The 19,686-nt window shown below is 49.3% G+C and overlaps 6 protein-coding genes across 6 annotated transcripts; all 6 read right to left on the reverse strand.

Moving 5' to 3' along the window:
- Positions 1 to 481: 481 nt before the first annotated feature.
- Positions 482 to 1,567, reverse strand: FOXG_18458 (uncharacterized protein). The gene is made up of 3 exons (XM_018398538.1): positions 1,088 to 1,567; positions 897 to 1,034; positions 482 to 847 (listed from the first exon to the last, which is right to left on the reverse strand). The coding sequence occupies exons 1-3, from the start codon at positions 1,155 to 1,157 to the stop codon at positions 717 to 719; spliced, it is 339 nt and encodes a 112-aa protein (XP_018236808.1). The 5' UTR covers positions 1,158 to 1,567; the 3' UTR covers positions 482 to 716.
- A 1,046-nt stretch (positions 1,568 to 2,613) lies between these two features.
- Positions 2,614 to 3,881, reverse strand: FOXG_03022 (uncharacterized protein; the record flags this gene model as incomplete). The annotated part of the gene is made up of 2 exons (XM_018380522.1): positions 2,614 to 3,339; positions 3,438 to 3,881. The coding sequence occupies 2 exons, from the start codon at positions 3,879 to 3,881 to the stop codon at positions 2,614 to 2,616; spliced, it is 1,170 nt and encodes a 389-aa protein (XP_018236809.1).
- Positions 3,882 to 4,691: 810 nt separating this feature from the next.
- Positions 4,692 to 7,096, reverse strand: FOXG_03023 (acetyltransferase; the record flags this gene model as incomplete). Its single annotated transcript, XM_018380523.1, has 2 exons — positions 4,692 to 6,776; positions 6,872 to 7,096. The coding sequence occupies 2 exons, from the start codon at positions 7,094 to 7,096 to the stop codon at positions 4,692 to 4,694; spliced, it is 2,310 nt and encodes a 769-aa protein (XP_018236810.1).
- A 1,842-nt stretch (positions 7,097 to 8,938) lies between these two features.
- FOXG_03024 (uncharacterized protein) lies at positions 8,939 to 11,103 on the reverse strand (the record flags this gene model as incomplete). Its single annotated transcript, XM_018380524.1, has 2 exons — positions 8,939 to 10,138; positions 10,192 to 11,103. The coding sequence occupies 2 exons, from the start codon at positions 11,101 to 11,103 to the stop codon at positions 8,939 to 8,941; spliced, it is 2,112 nt and encodes a 703-aa protein (XP_018236811.1).
- Positions 11,104 to 11,494: 391 nt separating this feature from the next.
- Positions 11,495 to 12,592, reverse strand: FOXG_03025 (ubiquitin C). The gene has a single exon (XM_018380525.1). It carries the CDS (start codon positions 12,359 to 12,361, stop codon positions 11,672 to 11,674), a length of 690 nt encoding a protein of 229 aa, XP_018236812.1. The 5' UTR covers positions 12,362 to 12,592; the 3' UTR covers positions 11,495 to 11,671.
- A 211-nt stretch (positions 12,593 to 12,803) lies between these two features.
- FOXG_03026 (uncharacterized protein) lies at positions 12,804 to 18,279 on the reverse strand. Its single transcript, XM_018380526.1, has 2 exons — positions 15,278 to 18,279; positions 12,804 to 15,223 (listed from the first exon to the last, which is right to left on the reverse strand). Exons 1-2 carry the CDS (start codon positions 17,646 to 17,648, stop codon positions 15,123 to 15,125), a joined length of 2,472 nt encoding a protein of 823 aa, XP_018236813.1. The 5' UTR covers positions 17,649 to 18,279; the 3' UTR covers positions 12,804 to 15,122.
- Positions 18,280 to 19,686: the final 1,407 nt, after the last annotated feature.

Below are 19,686 nucleotides of genomic sequence, written 5' to 3' on the forward strand. Positions count from 1 at the left end.
AAAGAAGCTTGTTGGAGGAATGAAGAAAATAACGTAATACATGAGGATATCCAGGGATAGAAATTGTCACCTCTCGGGCTCTGCAGCGCAGACTAAGCTCTCTGCAGACAGATTAGCAGAGCATTGATCATGAGGTTCGGGAGGTATTAGACACAAGATGAATTCAGCTACGAAAAGAAAATGGTATGCATATTGCTGCAAATCTCTGTAATGGATGCAGGTCGGGTTCTATTTAAGTGATTTAAGTGCTTTCAACATCGAATCCTCCACGGATAAATTGTTCCAAAGTGAGAATCGTATGTCTCTTGAATTATCACTGTTCAAGGACGACTCTGACCTGGCTTGTTCGATCCACCTTACCCTGTTGAGGGGACTCTTATTCCTGATTGGACTAGGTGCTGTAAGTTCGCTCAATGAGGCAACTCTCACTTTTCATAACCAAAACGAAATTGTGAATGTCTTTCGGCTGCCACTGAAGGCTAGTTCGAAATACCGTAGAAGTATGGGTTTATGATCGCTTCATTTCAGTTCAAAGGCACGAAAGTTACATACACGAGAACAAACATAACCAAGACAACTGGTTGATCGCCCACAAGCCGACTTGCAGCATTCTATTTATCCGCAAGAAATCTAGCCTAAGCCTCTCATCCCTTTATTTATGTACTATCATATATGTGTATCTGAAAACTTTGTTCGAGAAGTTGTCACCTTGACCCTTACTTGCGGGCAAAAGGAGTGGGAGTTGGGGCCACGATGGGCTCAGTAGGAGCAGCGGGAGGGGGCTGAGGGACAGCAGGAGGAGTGGGAGCAGAAGGAGGAGGAGTAGGGGTAGGTAATGGAGTAGGAACTGTCAATAGTCAGTATAGTTCGAGTTCCACCATACGATAGTCACTTACCACCGGGCTGCTGGCCGTTGCCAGGCACGGGCAACCAACCACCAGGTCCTCCGTTCTGACCACCGCCGTACTGGGTGTGGTTTCCAGGCTGAGTGCCATTGATAGACGGAGGAGGGAAGAAACCCCCAGGGGCGGCCTCTGTATGAGTCTCAGTATGCTGGTCAGACAATTTGAACAAGACATATACTTACGAGGGAAAGGAAGAGCCATGGAAAGGGGAGCCACGGCGGCAATGGCAAAAGTGATGAAACCAGTCTTCATTTTGGCGGTTTGTTTAAGGTAGTGACAGAAAAAGTTGTTTGATCTGAGCAAGAGAAAGAATGGTAACGACTTCAAGTCTTTATAACGAACGAGGCCAGCTCAAACAACTAGGATATAAGATAAAGATAACTTGTTGGGTCACAGACCAGGACGATGTTGTCAAGAATAGAGAAGAAATGATGGGTTGGAATGCTCAAGAACCTGTTTTTTGACGAGATTGTAGGCGGTGTTATATATCTGTTGCTACAGCGGGCCACTTTCCCCCTTGGTAGCTCTGCACATCTTTACTGTGATGGAGGAATATGCCGAGAGACCCTTGAGTGATCAGCCATGAGTCAAGTTAGGTGATGGAATGTGAAAAATTGAGAGGCTAGGATGGTGCGTATGAGTTGACCGACTCTCCACAGTGCTGGTAGCCTTGAGCGAACCGGTATGGCCGATGGAGGACCGGTAGTTGGGGATAGTCTGTATCGTCTTGATGAAGCTTACATGGGTGGGTACGGAAGGGTAAAAGCTTGTCTGGTCTCGGATGTTTCTCTGCTGAATGCTTGGACGGGTATTGATATATATCAAATTGCTGCATTTTATGTGAATATACTATGATTTTATGCTTAACAACTCTAATTGTTCTTCAATTATCTGTTTGTATCTATACTAATATCGCCTTTCTTTATTTAGATATCTTATAACCTTGCTTGCAATACTCTTGATTCATGATCAACACTGTTACAGGATGACATCTTTCCAAAAACAAGAGGTATCCCGTCTCCATAATTGAACCCACAGGCTTCTAACAAACGACGCGTAACGCAAAGAAACAATGTGAAGACCCATCTCCACCAGTCCCTACGGAGAATTCACCTCCAGTAAAACACATGCCCCACAGCCTATTCCCCGACAGCCAGCACCGTTTGTTTCAAGTCTCAACTCTCCCTATTTTCTCCACCACCAATCATTGTCTAAAATACAGTACGTGCGATAACTGAGGCTCTTTTGTTCTGCAGGTACGTGTGTTGCAGCGCAGATCCTTCTCCAACAAGGTTCTCTATGCGATATCAAGGAGGTTGACGACGCGGCCTGCAAAGCTTGGGGCTGGGGTCGAGATCCAGTGGAGTTGACTTCTGAGGGATGAGATAAAATTGTGGGATTTGTGAGAGCGTATCTTTGTCTTTATTTTACGGTTTCATCGTTCGTATTGCCGAGCAACAGTACAGTGTTGAGCAAGATTGAGTCGACAAAGTTCGATTGTAACCCCAATATCTCTAATCCTTCAGAAACCAATCGTCCTCGCTGTCTATGTCGTATGCTTTATACATATCATCTGAGCAGTTAATCGCCATGTAACAAAAGTTTAGCATCGCTGCTTGACGAACCTCCCATCATGTTGAACCGTGGGTATTTTCTTCCTCAATCAACCTTTCTGTCCGGAATATTCCATCTCTTATCATTTCGCCTCTCACCAACTCATGACGCCTCGACCACGATCAAATCCACCTCGTAGCTGACGCTCAGGCTTGACCACCTTGCCTCTCAAGACTGTATACCGGATCAAGTTCTCACAATCTTCAGGCATGACACGTGCCAACCAGATACCCTGCGATGCGCCCACACTCTCCTCTGCTGAACCGTTCGAACCATTGCCGTTCTTTTCAACGCCATTTGTGCCATTCTGCTGCTCAGGAACCGGATCATCCAGACCAAACGCATTCGGCCGTCGGTAGATCATGACGTTGGCAGAGTACTTGTGTCCTCCCACATGGCTGATGTAGTAGATACCAACACCGCCAGGCCTCTCATCATGCAAGTCTCGATACAGACCCAACGGCCTTAGCTGGCGCTCAAACTCTTTCCTGAGAATCGGCGCACTCTGTGCACAACGCACATCGCGTGTTCGATGACTGCACATGAGGATTACAGCGTTGTGAGGGCAGTCCTTCAGAGAGACACCCGGGATCCCGGCGGCCGGGTTGGGAGACGGAAGAGAGGCCGGGAGCGGCGTGGGGTGAAGGGGAGAAGTGCTAGTCGGTGCCCGGTTGATAACTTCGGTAACAATCTGAGGCACACTGAGAGGGTGAACATTCTGAATAAGCTTGAAGGCTGGCAGTAGTAAAAGGGTTGTGGGCTCAGAGTAGTCATCTGTGTCGTGAGGAGTCGGCATATTGGATGCCGAAAGCTTGAGTTTCTGTGATTGTTAGCGCCGCAATCATCAGCTTGATGAGTGGTGATATGAGGCAAAATACCCTCGTCTCATACATCAACTCATATGAGATAAAGACTCACCCCATTCGCAGGCTCGGTCGCCTTAGAAAAAGCCTCCATTACACTCCCCTTTTCATCCGCCACATCCCTCACCCAATCCGTCTTGCCTGTTCCGACAAGGAGATGCGTACTCCAAGGCTCGACAAGTCCATACAGCACATCCTCCTCCTCAATCTTGAAGCCTCTAGGATACCTCACGGAGCAGTTTTCACAGTCGTGCAGACATTCCTCGCCGTCTACTTTTGGATCCGTCTTGGCAAAAAGCTCCGAAGACGAGGGCTTGCTATCCTGTTTTGCAGATCCTCCGCCGAGCATGGAGCCCATGAGGTTCTTTAGTGAGAGGGCCATTCTTTGCTTCGCGGGCTTGTGCTGCGGAAGCCAGGACGGTGTAGCGGCTGTTATGGAGGTTGAAGGTGAGGTAAAGGGAGGGGGATTGTCGTGTGTGGATGAGGATGATAAGGTCATGTTGTAATAAGAGATCTTTCGGTAGATTTTAGGGCCGTTGACGTCTCCAGATGCCGTAGGTTCGGTTCGGAATGGGACAGTTTGATTGGCACTGATCCACTTGAATAATTAATTGGTAATGGATATACCAGCAACCTTTTGGAGATGTTACTGATTGATAATCAGATGATCGATCAGATAATTATACGCTGTAGCCAAATAATTACCTCCCTAGGTACTGAAATGGGGGATGATTTAAATGATGGTATCGTTTTCTTCTTCTCTGCATTACCAATATCGAGTCTCCTACGGCTTCAAATAACCCAACATTTCGCTTTATTCTTTCGCTCTTTTGCCTCTCCCGCCTATCTCCGATCACCGAGCCTGGTAACATGGGCACGTCATTAGATTGCATCGGCTCCCACAAAAAAGTTATCAGATCCTGTCATTTTCAACCGTCAAGGTTCATCAAACCCCGGTCTCCAATTTCAGCTCTGACGAACCCCAGCATTGATTACAACATTTGTACAAGAAAAACAATTCTTTAGACTGGCCAGTAGCCCCAGGTTTCTCTCATTCTTTACATAAGAATGATTAAGGTTTTAATTAAACTCAAGATTGAGATGTAACGGTCGTGTCAAGATCCGAAAACTATCCTCCGTCAAAAATCTCTGTCCTCGCGTCATTCAGCCCACTCATGTTCCTCAAAAATCATCAAAAGAAACATGCTATGGGGTAGCCAATTCAAATAATACAAAATGCTTAGCTATAGCTGCTTATAGCTTTCCCATCCCTAATGGTCGCCTCTGCCTGTCATCTGCTTTTCAATGCTTACGCGTTCTTCTTTCTAGCCTCATCGTAGCCCTCCTCTTCACTGTCGTCATCCTCGTCGTCACCCTCTGTCCTTTCTTGATCTGTCTTATGTCGCCTATTCTTCATCGCCTCTCGAATCTTGCGACTCGCCTCATCAAATCCACCTGAAGAGTCCAACGTGGTGAACCCACTGATAGGGAACCCACCAGATCCGAACCCACCCCCGCTGCTGCTTGATCTCGACCTGCTACGGGCTCTGGAAGGCGGTCGTGTAGAGAAGATGCCCACGTGACCAATATTGCTGAAAGAATCGTTGCGCGGGAGGGCTCGGCTAGACTGTGTCGTGCTTCGTCGCGACAGAGCTGGTGGGGTCTCGGGCTCATAGCCAGTACTGGACTGATCGCTGTCTCTGCGGCGATATGCCTTAGGGGATGTGGATGAGCCACCCTCGGCTTTGTACAGGTCGGGCACAAGTCGTGCCTTTTCAAAGTCATCAAACATCTCAGGCCCCAGCGTGTTGATGACATCCGTTACCTGAGCGCTCAGCTCGGCTCGTCGTTCTCGTAGCTTGTGGATGTTGTAGTTGGAGGTTGGTGTCAAGCAGAGGAGTAGTGGACGCAGAGACTTGAAGATATCCATACCAACCTCACCAAAACGCAGTGATGCAAAAGTGATACCAACCATGAAGGGCCACAATGCGAAATAAACCACCAGCAGCGGTACGCTCTCAGGAACATAACCCCAGAGACGGTCTTGCCACACCTTGAAAGTTATGATGGCCGAGTAAATATGGTAGAGAGTGGGTGCAAAACCGATTGCCACAAGGATCTTCCAAGTCGCCATGACATCGCGGCCGCGAATCTTGACTGTTGAGCCCGCCAGAGCTGTCTTGGCCTTCTGTCGGCTGATGATCTTGGTCGCTACGAAGACAGGCGAGAAGAGAATCAAACCTGGCAATGTACAAATGAAGAGGAAGAGTAGTTTGATTGATCGGTAGATGAAAAGGAATATGACCTTGATCATGTTCATCTTGGCATACTGGACTTGGTGGTCTTTTAGGTTGAGGTACCGCAATTGAGAGTTGTACTCTTTGACTGCGGCAGACAAGGACGTGATGCGCTCATCGTTCTTGTATCGCTCATATCCCATGCATAATCTGCGGTTAAGCTCGATCACTACGGGAAGTGGAAGCTTCTTGCCGGTGGGGTTGTAGAGTCGACGAGCGGCCTGGATCACCATGAGTGTGTCGTAGTCGGGTGCAGAGACGGTGACAGAGTTCAGAGCCTGATAGACTGTGTCAAGAACTTGGCCAATGGCTTCACGACGTTGGTTGTTGCAGTAGAGCTCAACGAGGTGACGAGGAATCTCAAAGGGAGCACCGAACTCAACAACCGCACGTGAGCGGAACTTGTGGGCATGGAAGTAATTCATTCCCACAGGTACGATCTTAAGGCCGCAATCGGGATCTTGGGCCAGAGTTCCAAGGGCCATGATAGCGACACCAGCCTTGAGAGGTAGAAGTTCAGTGCGATCATGGCTACCGCCCTCGGGGAAAATACCAACACAGCCGCCATTGCAGAGACGAGAAAAGACTGCCTCGTAAACTTTGGTCTGGTCAATGTGAGGTGCCAACTTGAACTTGGTGCCCTCGTAACCTGGAGCAGGACCCTTCACGTCCTTGTTGGTGAAGTTCCCATCTTTGTCGATATCGTCACGACCTGTGAGTTGTTGCAAAGCGATCTTGCCCTTAAAAGGTCGCTTGACACGGATCTCTTCAGGACCGATAATCTGGGAAATATCGACACTGGCGCCACTGGTGTTCTTGGTTGAGGGGAGGAAGAGCATGCCCTGAACCTCACCCTCTCCCTCTCCGAATTTTGTACCGATACCTCGAACAAGAGTTGGGTCGTTGATAGGATCTGGGAGGTAGATGGTGCCAGTAGCTGGTTTGGCAGCATCTTGAGCGCGACCGACGGGAACCGAGCCAACTTGTCGCGAGCCCCATCCGATGAAGCCGTGAACTGACTTTTGGGCAATGAGGAGGGACGCTCGCCGCTTAGCTTCGTTACGGAGGGTACGTTGAAGGATAATCGCATCGACGAACTATTGCAAGTTAGTAATTGGTCTTGTCTTGTACAACATATTCCTGGTGCGCTCTATCTTTAACCACGAGCTCCCCCAGATTATGCACAACTAACCTGATTGGCATGTGGCGCGGCGACGAACAGAACAGGGCCAGTCTGAGGAACACGCCAGGCACCTCGAGGCACAACTTCTCGGAAGAACATATCGACGATGTTGCCGACGGTATATAGGAACATATCGTACTTCCAGTTCACCATAGGGTAGAGCTCCTTCTGCGGGGTTGGGTTCGTCGCGGACTGCGGCGCTGCCGCGTCCTTTGTCCCGGCATGTTTAGACATTGCGGGCTTGCGCGGAAGAGCCCAGCGTTATTGAAACAGGTGCGCGAAACGATATTTCGAAGTCGAGCTGTGGATAGATATTATACAATAAAAATTTCGACAGAGCTAGACAAGCGAGTTGTAATCGATGTGAGGGGCGGCGGGCCTCAGTTATGGAGCGAACACAGGATGGACGGTCAGACGGAAATATGACGAGAGATGATATATACAAATGCTCGGTGGTGTTGGTTCTATAAAGAGGTCTGCATTCCTGGAACGACAAGGGTGAAGGATATGGAAGAAGATGCAGGATGGAGATGGAAATGGAAATGGAGAAACAGCTGGGGCTGCTGGGGTTGGGAACAGAATGTACTGCACCTCCTCAAGGAGGGGAAGGTACGTGATGGAGGGAGAGGTGTCTGCCCAGTAAGGAAAGGCTGGTTTTAAAGCTGACAAGCTATGATCTTCAATAGGATGAGTTAAAAACCACGGCACTTTACATATCTCTTTGGCACATCACAATTGGTTCCTTTTCTCGAGTTTTTTTTTCTTTGCTGTTGCTGTACTGTCTTTGTCGTCTACCAGCTTCCTTTTTAGTTACAATCGCCCGCTCGCAATCCCTTCTGACGACCGAGGATATATACTTCCAAGCCCTATGGACTATAGTCTGCGGCGCAAACCCCGTACCAACCCGTACTCGCACTCGGCGCTTTTCCCCTGCAAACTGTTTATCATCACTCCACTTACATCGGAGATCCGGTGCGGTACGGTACGGGATGGTGCAGGTTGTAAGGAGCACCAGGCAATCAGTATAGCATCAAAGACATTGTTGAACCCGAGCATGCCGGTCACAAGCCACAAATAACGGTTCTGCATGAACAGTACAACAATATTTACTGTCAAGAGCTTCAATCTCTAGGAAGCAGTCATTAAACTGCATCAAGAACAAATATATGTACCGTCCCATGGCCTCCTTTGCCCTGCCGAGAGATCACAAGCCCGAGTCACCTATCCATCAATCACAAGTTAATTCACACCACTATCGTCACCACCCCAGCCACTGATAGTTTGTTCAACCCCGGAACCATCCGCTCCATCACGCTACAGTGCCTCTCCATATGGGTCCTTTACCGAATTCTCTTTGCGAATTTCCGAGAAACATCAACAAGGAAGAGAAAAACGCATCCGTGCGCCCGTATTCACATGTCAATTGTTGACTCTTTATCAAGGAGTCTCCATCATTACGGTCACAAAAGGTCTAGAGATTAAAATATGTTGAAAACAAGTAAAACCTGCTTGGCGTAAATCTTGTCTATATCAGCCAAGTCCCAACAAAAATGTCAAGTCAAGTGGTGTCAATGCAGTTGAGACCTCTAATGCACGCACCATCAAAACGAGGGGTGTGCACTCTGCAGCTTAGGTACCTATAAAATCGCCGTGCCTCCCAACCCGTAAGACCGTCTGCTCATCCCGGGGCCGAAGGGATCTTTAGATTTCGATAGAAGAGAATAGACGAGATGCTGGGTTGGGTATTCTAGACCTACAGCTGCACAATGTTACACATCTTTCCCCAAACCCCTGCTTCAATATGCAATCGTGATGTGTTATGCTGCAACTACCGTCACTGTTCATATTTTGGTCGTAGGCTTAGGGTAGGTACCATTTTTCACCACAAGTACACCTAATGCATCATGGATGGTCATGTGCTGGAAGTTGTCGCGATGTTTGAAAGCCGTTATTGGTATTGGTAACTTGATGGTACCGAACTATGGGTAATTAAACGTCTTCTCACGCCTTGGTAACCCGAACTCATCAAAAGCAACGCTGAGAAATATCCAAGTCCAGTCCAATGGCCTTGAGCACTTAGCGTTTCCCACGTCGCCGGCTCTTCTTCTCTGGTACACTTGCGCTGCCGCCTTCTAGCTCGCCCTCCTCAATCTTGCCCTCATTTTCCAACTCTTTCAATTTCTCTTGCCCCGATATAAACATGCTTAGATCGCGATTCATCTCTTGAAGGTCAGCATTCTCTCCTTTGAGTTTCTCCAACTCTTTTACTATTGCTTCGTGGTCGCTGTTGAGATGCTCAATCCGCTTCATCAGTCCCTCGTTCAAACGTTTTTCCTCTTGGAGAGATTTGCCAAGGTTGCGTGCTAACGTTTCGCTCTTGCTCGCCTTGTTACGCTCTCGAGCAAGTTGCTTCTCTAGCTCTGGTATCGTTTCCTGGCTGAGGGTTGTATACTTTTCATCGAGCACTGTCAGCTTTTCCATAGCCTTTGAGGCTTGTGCTGCAGCTTCCTCGGCCGCAGCAGAAGCTTTCGAGGCCTTATCGACGGTCTTGCTGATCAGTTCTTCATAGTATGCCCTTTGAGATTCCAGTTGACTCGTGACCAGATGCGTGTACTCCAGACCAATGCTGTCCAGCTTGGCTCGAGGAACAACATCCTCTTCCTCCAAATGACCGACTGACCTATTTCTCGAAGGAAGTTCCACAACCTTCCCATCACCTTTATCTCGTATCAGTCGATGAACCCACATGTCTCCAGCGTAGTCCCAGACATGCTGTGTTTCCAGCTCCAGAGCAAAACAATGAGCTGTCTCTTTCCAGTGATCTTTTGCATGGCCACCTTTGTATCGGCCACAGCCCACGTAGCCGCAAATTAAACAAATCCATAGATCATCTGTGCAATCGCAGATGCTGCAGAGATTCGAGACTCCAGACCCAAATGGCTGTGAATGAGGCCCCGAAAGATCTGATTCTGAGGTGGGTGAGGTGTTTGTGAATCGGCAGACAGGACACCCAGCACCTTTCCAATTTTGGAGGCATGTACAGTGGAACACATGAGAGCATGGTATTGTCATCAACCCATTTGTCTCATCCATGCGTTCCAAGCATACAGGGCAAGTTGGCAATTCCACGAGATTCGGTGTCGGTGGAGGAAACGGTCTGAGGCTGCTTGACATGCCAGCCGGTGAGGATAGGGGGGAAAGAGCCGCGCTTGATTTTCTTCGTGTTGGTGTTTCGAATGTTATACTCTTGACAAAAACTACATGGCAGATTTGAGGCTGCGTCATTGTTAGAGATAGGCGTAGAGAAACTGGATGCTTTGGTCACTTACTTCCACAGTATTAAAGACCTTTCCATCGAACTCTCTCCGCCATTGCTTGGCCCGAAAATTGTCTCGGAACTTGAGCAAGACAAGATATCTGTTCATCCGCGATGTCATGACCATACGACAATGACTGATATCTCCCCTCCATTTTTCTCCAACGAAACCCATCAGGTCACCTGGCGACATATACGCCGGGACTGCTGGTATACAAAGAGTTGTGCAGTCGGTATCCTTTGAGCCGCTTGCTTCAGTTTCTTGATGATTCGCCTCGATGAGCCCGGAAGTCTCGTCTTCTTCTCTGTAAAAGTGTACGACTCCCCAGCCGAGCTCAGTATTTTTTGTCTCGAGAGGAAGAAACTCGGCTTTTGTCGCTGTACCGGCTCCCCCGAATGTTGGCCCCAGTGAAGGAGCCGCAGAAGGGCCGCTTCGGGTCGTCTCGCCTGCCATTGCGTGCCCAGTCCTAAGGTCGACCGTCTCGAGGCTAACACGGCCAAACCGCCAGTCTCTAACTGCGTTCTGTGGATGTATCGCGACACTTGAGTTCGGAGGCGGAAAGCTGTTAGCTCGCTCGAGCCACTGTCTCTCGGTTACAATCTCGATTTTCCGTCCGGAGTCTTTGACCGATGGCCTCGCAGCTGCGCCACAATCTATTATACCGAGATTCGACGAGGGCGAGTTTTGCCCCGTAAGAGTGTATGGAGTTGCGTGGTTCGCTGAGTCGTGCTGGGGATCTATAGATCTCGATACTTTATAAGTGGTTCGTCGGTCTGGTCGCGGATGGGATGGAAAGTCGTCGAAGACACTCGCTTCAGGAGACGGAAGCCAAATTTCGTCTTGAGCCTTAGCTGCTGATGTTGCAGCGACCGGATCAGGAGTCGGATAAAGCTCGAATTTGAGGTGATAGAAGTAAGACGGCATAGCCTGATGTATCAGTCTGCGGTTGAACCGCTCGCTCGAGAAAGATGCACAAAGTCTTGGTCGCAAACTCAGGTTGATCTAGGTATAGAGTGAAGTGTATCGTTTGTTACTAAGGAGGCCAAAATAGATGATGATGAAAGGGTCGATGTTTGTAAATCATCATATGCCTGGGTGTGACAGTGACGACGACGAAGAGGCCTGACTTGGTGGGTACACGAGTATTTAAAGAGGAAAGATTTAAACTTGCAACTTGCGGCTCATGAGCTCTATGTCGGCCCCACCCATCATGAGCTGGCTGCACCGTGGAGTACCCGACAACTGAGGGGCAACTCCACACAGCGTCAACAACACTTACATGGCAAAACATGGAACATCACAATGAACAAGCGAGTCAGAAGAGATGACAAATAGTCAAGTAGACTTCAATAGAGTCTATTAGCACCTTGCAGAATATTCGCAAGGGCAAAAACTACATAATAATCATGACAGGCCTAGAAGTTGCCTGATCTCGAATTCAATGCCAGTCCCTAACGCCGTCATAAAATCCATCACCGTTCGTTGGAATCGCTTACTGGCCACCGCGAAGTCGGAGAACGAGGTGAAGAGTTGACTCCTTCTGGATGTTGTAGTCGCTCAAGGTGCGACCATCTTCCAACTGCTTACCAGCGAAGATAAGACGCTGCTGATCAGGGGGAATACCCTCCTTGTCCTGAATCTTGCTCTTCACGTTGTCGATAGTGTCACTGGACTCAACCTCAAGGGTGATGGTCTTTCCGGTGAGAGTCTTCACAAAAATCTGCATACCACCACGAAGACGGAGAACCAAGTGGAGAGTAGATTCCTTCTGAATGTTGTAGTCGGAAAGAGTTCGGCCATCCTCAAGTTGCTTGCCAGCGAAGATGAGTCGCTGTTGATCGGGAGGAATACCCTCCTTGTCCTGAATCTTGCTCTTCACATTATCAATGGTATCGGAGGACTCGACTTCCAGAGTAATGGTCTTTCCAGTGAGGGTCTTGACGAAGATTTGCATACCGCCACGGAGGCGGAGGACGAGATGAAGGGTAGATTCCTTCTGAATGTTGTAGTCGGCAAGGGTTCGGCCGTCTTCGAGTTGCTTTCCAGCAAAGATCAGGCGCTGCTGGTCAGGAGGGATACCCTCCTTATCCTGAATCTTTGACTTGACATTGTCGATAGTGTCGGAAGACTCAACCTCGAGGGTGATGGTCTTGCCGGTCAAGGTCTTGACGAAGATCTGCATGATGGCGGTGATCTGTCGCGGAAGTGATGTGGATAGATGGTAATCGGATGAAAGAAGGTCTTTGTTATCGCTGGTCTTGAGCGAAAGTAAAGTCTTGGGTGAGAGATGTTTTGGGAAGAGAAGAGGATGAAGTTAGAAAGAGGTGGGAGAGGTTTAAGTACTGAGGGGGAAGGTTTGTTTGATAATCAAGCGGGCGGGCAGGCGAGAGGGGGCGCAGTGACCGGATTACGCCTGCCAGTGACGAACGGCACCGGCAAGGCAGCGTGGCAGACAACCCAGGAGCGCAGGTTCCGGGGGCGGATGATTCATGAGAGCGAATGACGGTTGCGACTAGGGAAGGCTCCAGAATCTGGCCAGGCTGCAGAGCGCCACAACAAGTTCTAGATACTTTCTTTTTATGTGGTGTTACAGCTTGATAAAAAGTACTCAAGACCTGTCACTTATCGCAGTGAAGTGGGTCCAAGTTTCGCCAAAGGCTGAAAGTCAGACTGATGTCAGGAGCAGTGTTTGGATGTCTATTTGTTCGAATTTCATGCTCTAGCATCTTCGAGGAGGATCTCGAAGCACTTAGAAATATAAAAGCAAACCGTGGCCTCAAGTTCAATCCAAGCCTTTATCTGACGTGCCTACAACAACCAACAACCACTAACTAAACTAACAAGTCAAAGCGTGTCTACCATAGACCGACGCAGTCACTTATCCATTACCGTCTCATTCACCATCTCACCGTGATTCACCACACATCAGCAGATACCCACGGTCTAGCGCTAGAATGCACGAGAGCGGAGTGGCGGAGCCTGGAGCGGGCATGTCGCCACTTTACCCCGGGAAAGACAAAAAGCAATGCTTGTTTGGATGTCTCGAACAGACGCCATTCGACCATCACAAATTTGTTTAAAAGGTTGGCTAATTATTCAAGCGTTTTCTGGGAGATCGCAGGTGATCATTCCCTAAAGCTTCAGTGACCAAGCCTTTGGCTCAGGAACCGATGGCAAACGCTCTGGATCAACACGCCGAGATAACTCAAAGTGGATTTAACAGGATACGGAGTAGGTCTAGCACCATTTTCAGAGACGGGAGACTTGGTGTACCTGGACGGACACCTCTCTGGCATCAAGGGCCCAGCACTTAACGCACTTGCAGTCTGCTATGTTGAGTTTTCACAGCAGAAAACTTGACGACACTCAACTCTCAGTCCAAGTTCCAGATCAAATGTCGCGGGGGTCACCGACTTCTGCCGCCCGCTGAATCCGGTCTTGTCGGTGCTCGCGACGTCATCAGCCAACGATTCTGGCCCGTGAGGACCCTGTCTCGAAGACTACCCTGTTCGCATCAACTTCTTGAACTTGCTGCAACACAACGACGCTGGTAGCGTTTCGAGTTTGAATCAATGGCAATGCCTTGAATTCGAAGGCATTCATTTCCAGCCATGGTCGTCTTGTTGCTTTCATCTGCGAACAATTGCCTCACTGTTTCGATTTGTTATCAAAGCTAACAATGAGCTTATCTCAAACAATCATTGCTTAACATGGCGTCTTATCATGACCCCGCCTTTGTGGTGTTGGCAAGGAACCTCGTGAACCACCCAGACCCCCGATTCCGTGATAGCTCGGCGATGCCTGAGGGTGTCTATTGCCATCGGTCCGCCCCAACAGCCATGGTGTTTCAGTTAATGTCATGGCTGACTGCTTTTCGCTTTCCTCTCCAGCCGTTGCAAATATGCGCCTGGATTAGGAAACCTCCTAGTGTCGAGTGAGATATTGTCTCAAAAGCTTCTGAAGTTGGGACTTCAAATGATTCAAGCAGAACACTACAGGAATGGAGCGGTCTCGGGGGTAATAAAACCTGACCTTAGAACAAAGCATCAAAATCAACTGGTTTAAACATTTATTAAAATACACTAAACTTACCCAAGTCTCTTCATCACTTAGGACAAAAGTCCTAGGTTTTCTTGCCTCCCCTTGAGTGGCCCCTAACATTAGTTATCTAACCATTCAGAGATATCATGGTCATGCACTGGTCATTCATTCACAGCTTCCGTTCAGACTCAAGTTTAAGGGTTTAAAAATTCCATTCGATATACTTGTGGCAGCTCTGTAGCACTTGCCTAGCATAGAGCCTTTTTTGTAACTATCCCAATATCCCTTTGACAAACTGCTAAGATAAAAAAAACACGATTCGCTCTGCTCTTCGTCGTCGACTTCACACTCTGCTTGTCGCGAGTCCAGCCCACTTGAGCTCACCAACGCCCTCCAAAGACACTGTAAATCACACACACCTCCCATATAGGCTTATCAGCCATGCGAAATCAATCATTCCTCAAATGCCACATCGTCAAACATGATCCCGTAATAACACCACAAAATGGGTGAGGTTCGCTATCATCTGTATGGTACGGTCGTTCTTCTCTGTCTCCAAGACTTTAAAACAATAAAACAATAAAATATGATAAAAAGAACTAGAACGCTCTGTCTTCTTCAGTCATACAATCATAGAAGAAAGTCATAAGAAGGTCATAACACATTTTCCCGTGTCAGGTAGCTTCGTGTTGTCGGGCGGTGACCAGCCGTGATAGAATGTTAGAGTCATGTTCGTATGCTCAAAAAGGACAAATCTGGGGTCGCTGTTGACCAAGATTGAAAAGGCCTTGTCAACGCTTTCGCTGTGGTAAAACAAATGCAACAAAGGAAAGGAGAGCCCCTAGAGGGCCCTATCATATGTTTTGACATTGTCATAGCATCGTGACTTGAGTAGCAGCATCTTAGTTGGCCCGAATAACAAGCTTCGAGAGGAACTTGTTGGACAGGGAGTCGAAGTCGTAGCGGTCAAACTTTGACTCCTTGCGGGTACGAAGATAAGCCTCTGTGATGGTCGTTAGTACGCGATATATGAACAATACTGTCAAGGTGTACATACCGTGCTTGATGACATGCTGTCTCACTTCAGTCATGGCCTCGCAGACCGAGGTGTTGTTGTGGAGGAGGTGGCCATGCTTGCGTGTGTCCCAGTCGGTGAAGGCAGGGAGCTTCTGGGAAATGGCGTGGAAAAGACCCACAATAACACCAACAGGTGTTGTCTCCATATCAGTGCAGAACTTATTGACGGCAACAGGGTCGGGGACTCGGTAGTGGCAATCGAACTGCATCTCCTCCCAGACGGCAAGGAGGATGGAGGCAATCATGAAGATGGTAGGCCAGTTCTTCATCTTCTCACCACTGTAGACACCAGAGTACAGGGCAGAGAGCTCCTCGAGGATATCCTTCTGCAACTCACGCCACATGTCGGCGAGGGCACACTTGATCTGGAAGTTGATCATGACGGGGGCGACAGTACGACCGTAGTACTTGGAGTCCTCATCGTCGATCTGACCGTCGAGGTCAACCTCAGATCCCTGGTTCTCAACCATGGTGATGTGCATGGTGAGGTTGTAGGCAAGGACCAGCTTAAGCGACTTTCGGATAACAGGCATCTTCTCCTTGACATAGTAGCGGTGAGCGGTCTTAAGGATCTCGGTGATAAAAGGTGTACCCTCGAAATGGTCGTCAATGAAGTCTTCGAAAGGACCATCAATGTGCTTGTCAAGATACTCAGAGAGTGCATCAAGACGAATACCCTCAGCACCAACGTCAAGCTTCTCAGTGCGGGTCTCGAAGTCAATGGGCTCCTGGTCGGTAAGTGTGGACTCGACCCAGTCAACCGAGAAGCAGCTGTCATCGGCAACGAAGACCTCACGAACCATAACGGGGAGCGCAAAACCGTAACCGTGGGTGATCCACATAAGGGTCTCCTTCTGGGCGAAACCCTTGACGTTGTAGACCGAGACACCACGGTCCATGTGTCGCTCGTAGTCGGCCTTCCAGTCCTTCATGAAGTAACCAATATCCTTGATGTCGATACGAGTGCAAGGAACTTGCCAGAGACGGGCGTGAGAAGGCTGGCAACCAGCACAGGGCTCACCCTTATCGCAAGTCTTCTTGAGGAATTTGCATCGGAGACAAGCTCGCAATTTTCTGATCTCACTAGCCTGCTTTCTCTGCTCAGGTAGAAGAGGTCCCTTTCTGCGGCCAACCTTCTTCTCAACGGTACCATCCTTCTTGCCATTGGAAATACGTCGAACAACATTCTTTGTAGTGCTCTTAGCAATGGGGCTCTTCCGAGGACCCGAGTTTCGGCGGGTAGTGCTGCTAGAAGATGGGGAGACAGATCCGGCACCACTGCCGGGGCTATGACGGCTCGAAGAGGGTTCAGACTTGATAGGGACGGTGGCGACAGCGGTGGCAGCGACAGTGTTGGTAGCGACAGGCTCATGGGTATGTGTGTGAGTGTGAGCGTGGTTGTGATTGTGGCCATCGTTGCTGAAGCAGTTGCGGTGGTTACCAGCATCGACATAGCCGTCAGACTCGGGAGAGAAAGGAGAGTAAGGGAAAGGCGCAATCTCTTCGAAGCTTCCAAACTCCATGGAATTAGCGCCATCGGATGAATCGGAATTGGTTCTCAAGTGGAGAGTTTGGGAAGGGTTGAAGATAGCAGCGCCCTGCGCGTGAGCTTGTTGGAACTGATCAAAGTTGGGCTGATTCCAATCCACCATGGCCCAGCCCTCGCCCGAGGATGAGGGAAGAGACAAAACCTCGAGGTATGTACCGGTAGGCGAGTTGCTTCCGACGCTATCAAGACGAGGTAATCCATCCATCTGCAGAGTATTTTGGAATTCCTGCCAGTCCCCCATTCCGGTGTTGGGCCATACGGCTTGTGTGTGGTCGTCCATTGGCAGTCCGTTGAATGTTGATTCGAGGAGATTGGCCTGAAGAGCAGCCTGTGTAGTCGCGGGAAGATAATCAAGGGGGTTGGTCGGCTGGAAGTTTGCAGGGAAGGCATTGAAGCTCATGAGGGCAGCATCTTGGATGAACTGTGTCATATCAGCAGCAGCGAGGTGCTGCTGTTGCTGTTGCTGTTGCTGAAGGGCCCAATCCGTCAAGGGGTTCACACTTTGCTGAAAAGGCGATTGTTGTAGCGGCGAGTGCTGGCTATGAGGACTGGCGGATTGAGATGGAGGAGAGGACTGGTGCTCCTCCGGGCTCATGGAGGCATAGCCATGAGAGTTGTTTGAAGACATATCGAGGGGAACAGCCCAGTGTCGGGCGTCCTGGGGCATGATGTTTGAAGCAGCCGAAGGACTCGAATGGGTCGTGGCTGTCGAGTACGTTTGGTAAGCAGCGCGATTTCGAGTATCGAAGGTCGTCAAGTCGAGATAGGCATCACCCCCGCCGTTGTTGAAGTCGTAAGTCATTCTGGGCAAAAAACAGAAGGGGAGCGGAGTAGGAAAAGGCGGATGATCGATAATATTGTAGGAACTGAGCGGACGACACCGCTCTTTCGTGAAGTCCCTTGTTGAGGTGAAGGGAGGAGGTCTGAGGTTTTGGAGCAGCTGGAGAAGGAGAGGGACTGCTGGAGAAGGCTCAACGGCGGGTAGATCATGGGTTAGCCTCGCTGCTGTGGGCGGTTTGTCGATGGGGGAAGAAGCGGTGAAGCCGTCGGAACATGCAGCCAATGGCCAAGCCACCTGAGATGGAGGCGCCCACCCACTAGAGTGGCCGCTACATAAGCCTATCCGCTGGCGGCGTCCGCGCCAGTGAAGAGCACACGACCCGCTATGGATCGCATGGATCCCGCACCTCACAGGCTCACATCCCGGGAACCCTTACTGTACTGGCTGTTCTGCTGCAACCCTCCTGCGCCTCTTCTGGGGTGTTGGACATTGACCAATTGTGGAAGTGGGATCGATGGCATGACAGAACCTGGTTCATCTGTTAAGGATCCCTCGTTGGTGCCATGTAAACACAAACAGGTTTACCCCGAGCCGGGTCTAGCCAACCACCTTAGTAGCCGCGGCCGCCGCCATCGCTCGAAAGCCATGATCCAAGGTTTCGGTTGTCAGAAACTCAGTCTGTAATCAGAAGTCAGTCAAAAAATTCCGAGTACAGACCCTTATCTCGGTGATCATGCTGTTTTTTGCTGTCTATACCACCCTCAGCTCTACCATATGTCGCTCTGTGATTCTGCGATAAAATACCGTAGCATATCGATTCCCTCATGGTGTAAAATGAATTCTGTCTCCTCACCAGACCCCGATCCAGTCGAAACTCGATAGACTTCCCATGAATCAAGGACTCGACCTATCACCAGTGATTAAGGCCCTAGTCAGGACCCGAAGGGCCCATAATCTAGCCATCCTTCTCCGCCAGCATAGTAGCTTATAGGCTATGGTATACTATTTTTCACTTGGCTGTCCGCTTGTCAGAGAATCACGATACGTAGCGGGTCTGTTGTGCCAGCAGATCCATTGTGGCCATAAATCGTGCATGAAATCCAGGTACCCAGTTGTCTATGTTCCTGAGAGGGTGACTGGCCTACGATTCTAGTTGATAGATGCGAATTTTCTAATATCGATATCTTCTGAGCGCTCTGTGATCTCTGTGATCCAAAGATGAGGTTGTTTAGTCAATGTCGTGATAAGATTCAGATCTGCTTGACTTGCGCCATCTTATTTCTCTAGTCCCAACCTTGTATTAATTGAGGCCACCCCACCGAGGCCCTTCAAGTGTCAAAAAAGGGCCCGGACCGGGTATGATACAGTGCATTTGGCGCTTCAGAAGTTTCATTCCGACTAACTTTGGCTGGAATACAGTGTGTTCTCAGACTGTCTACGAGCTCGATAATCTGTCATCCTTTGCCATCCCACCAGCTCATCTTGCAGCAAAGCATCGTTACAGCACAGCATTGTTGGTGGTTGCATTGCTGCAATGCAAGCAAATGGACTTATAGTGGCAATGACGAGATAAGTACCAGTAGGATTCACACATCACGAAATGTCCATCTGGCCAATCCCCTTCACTTCTTGTCCTCCTGCATATTATTACCTATCCCGTTCGCCTGCACGTCGTGCATCTCGATACTCCACCGTCTGCTACTATGTGGTGCAGTTGCAGTTCTGCCATAGCCTAGACAGCACAGCAGAACTCGCCGCTCGCCCACTCCGAGATCAAGTCAAATCTGAAGACATCGCCGAGGCCTGCAGGTCATTCTCAACCTGTATAGGATGGACAGTACGGCGGTAAGCCACATGCTGATGGTAACACAACTATGGCGGCATGGCCCTTTCAAAATGTCTCGAGGCTTGGAATGCTGCACCATAATCCTGCACGTGCGATAGTTTGACTTGCTTTGTACCCCCGGTACTAAGGTATGAGTTGTACGGTCCGAGCCATGTCACGCATTACATTGTCTGAGTGACGAGTCTCGGGATTTTGACGGCCTTTACCAAAAGA

The sequence above is a fragment of the Fusarium oxysporum genome, chromosome 8 (genome assembly GCF_000149955.1).
Source record: "Fusarium oxysporum f. sp. lycopersici 4287 chromosome 8, whole genome shotgun sequence".
Lineage (NCBI taxonomy): Eukaryota > Fungi > Ascomycota > Sordariomycetes > Hypocreales > Nectriaceae > Fusarium > Fusarium oxysporum.

Excerpts from the sequence above, each read along its gene's own strand:
- FOXG_03025 (XM_018380525.1), bottom strand. The coding sequence starts at position 12,361 with ATGCAGATCTTCGTCAAGACCTTGACCGGCAAGACCATCACCCTCGAG.
- FOXG_03026 (XM_018380526.1), bottom strand. The coding sequence starts at position 17,648 with ATGACTTACGACTTCAACAACGGCGGGGGTGATGCCTATCTCGACTTG. Across the intron at positions 15,224-15,277 it reads ACAGCATGTCATCAAGCACG|AGGCTTATCTTCGTACCCGC; the intron begins GTATGTACACCT and ends CGACCATCACAG.
- FOXG_18458 (XM_018398538.1), bottom strand. The coding sequence starts at position 1,157 with ATGAAGACTGGTTTCATCACTTTTGCCATTGCCGCCGTGGCTCCCCTT. Across the intron at positions 1,035-1,087 it reads CATGGCTCTTCCTTTCCCTC|AGGCCGCCCCTGGGGGTTTC; the intron begins GTAAGTATATGT and ends AGACTCATACAG. Across the intron at positions 848-896 it reads CAACGGCCAGCAGCCCGGTG|TTCCTACTCCATTACCTACC; the intron begins GTAAGTGACTAT and ends GACTATTGACAG.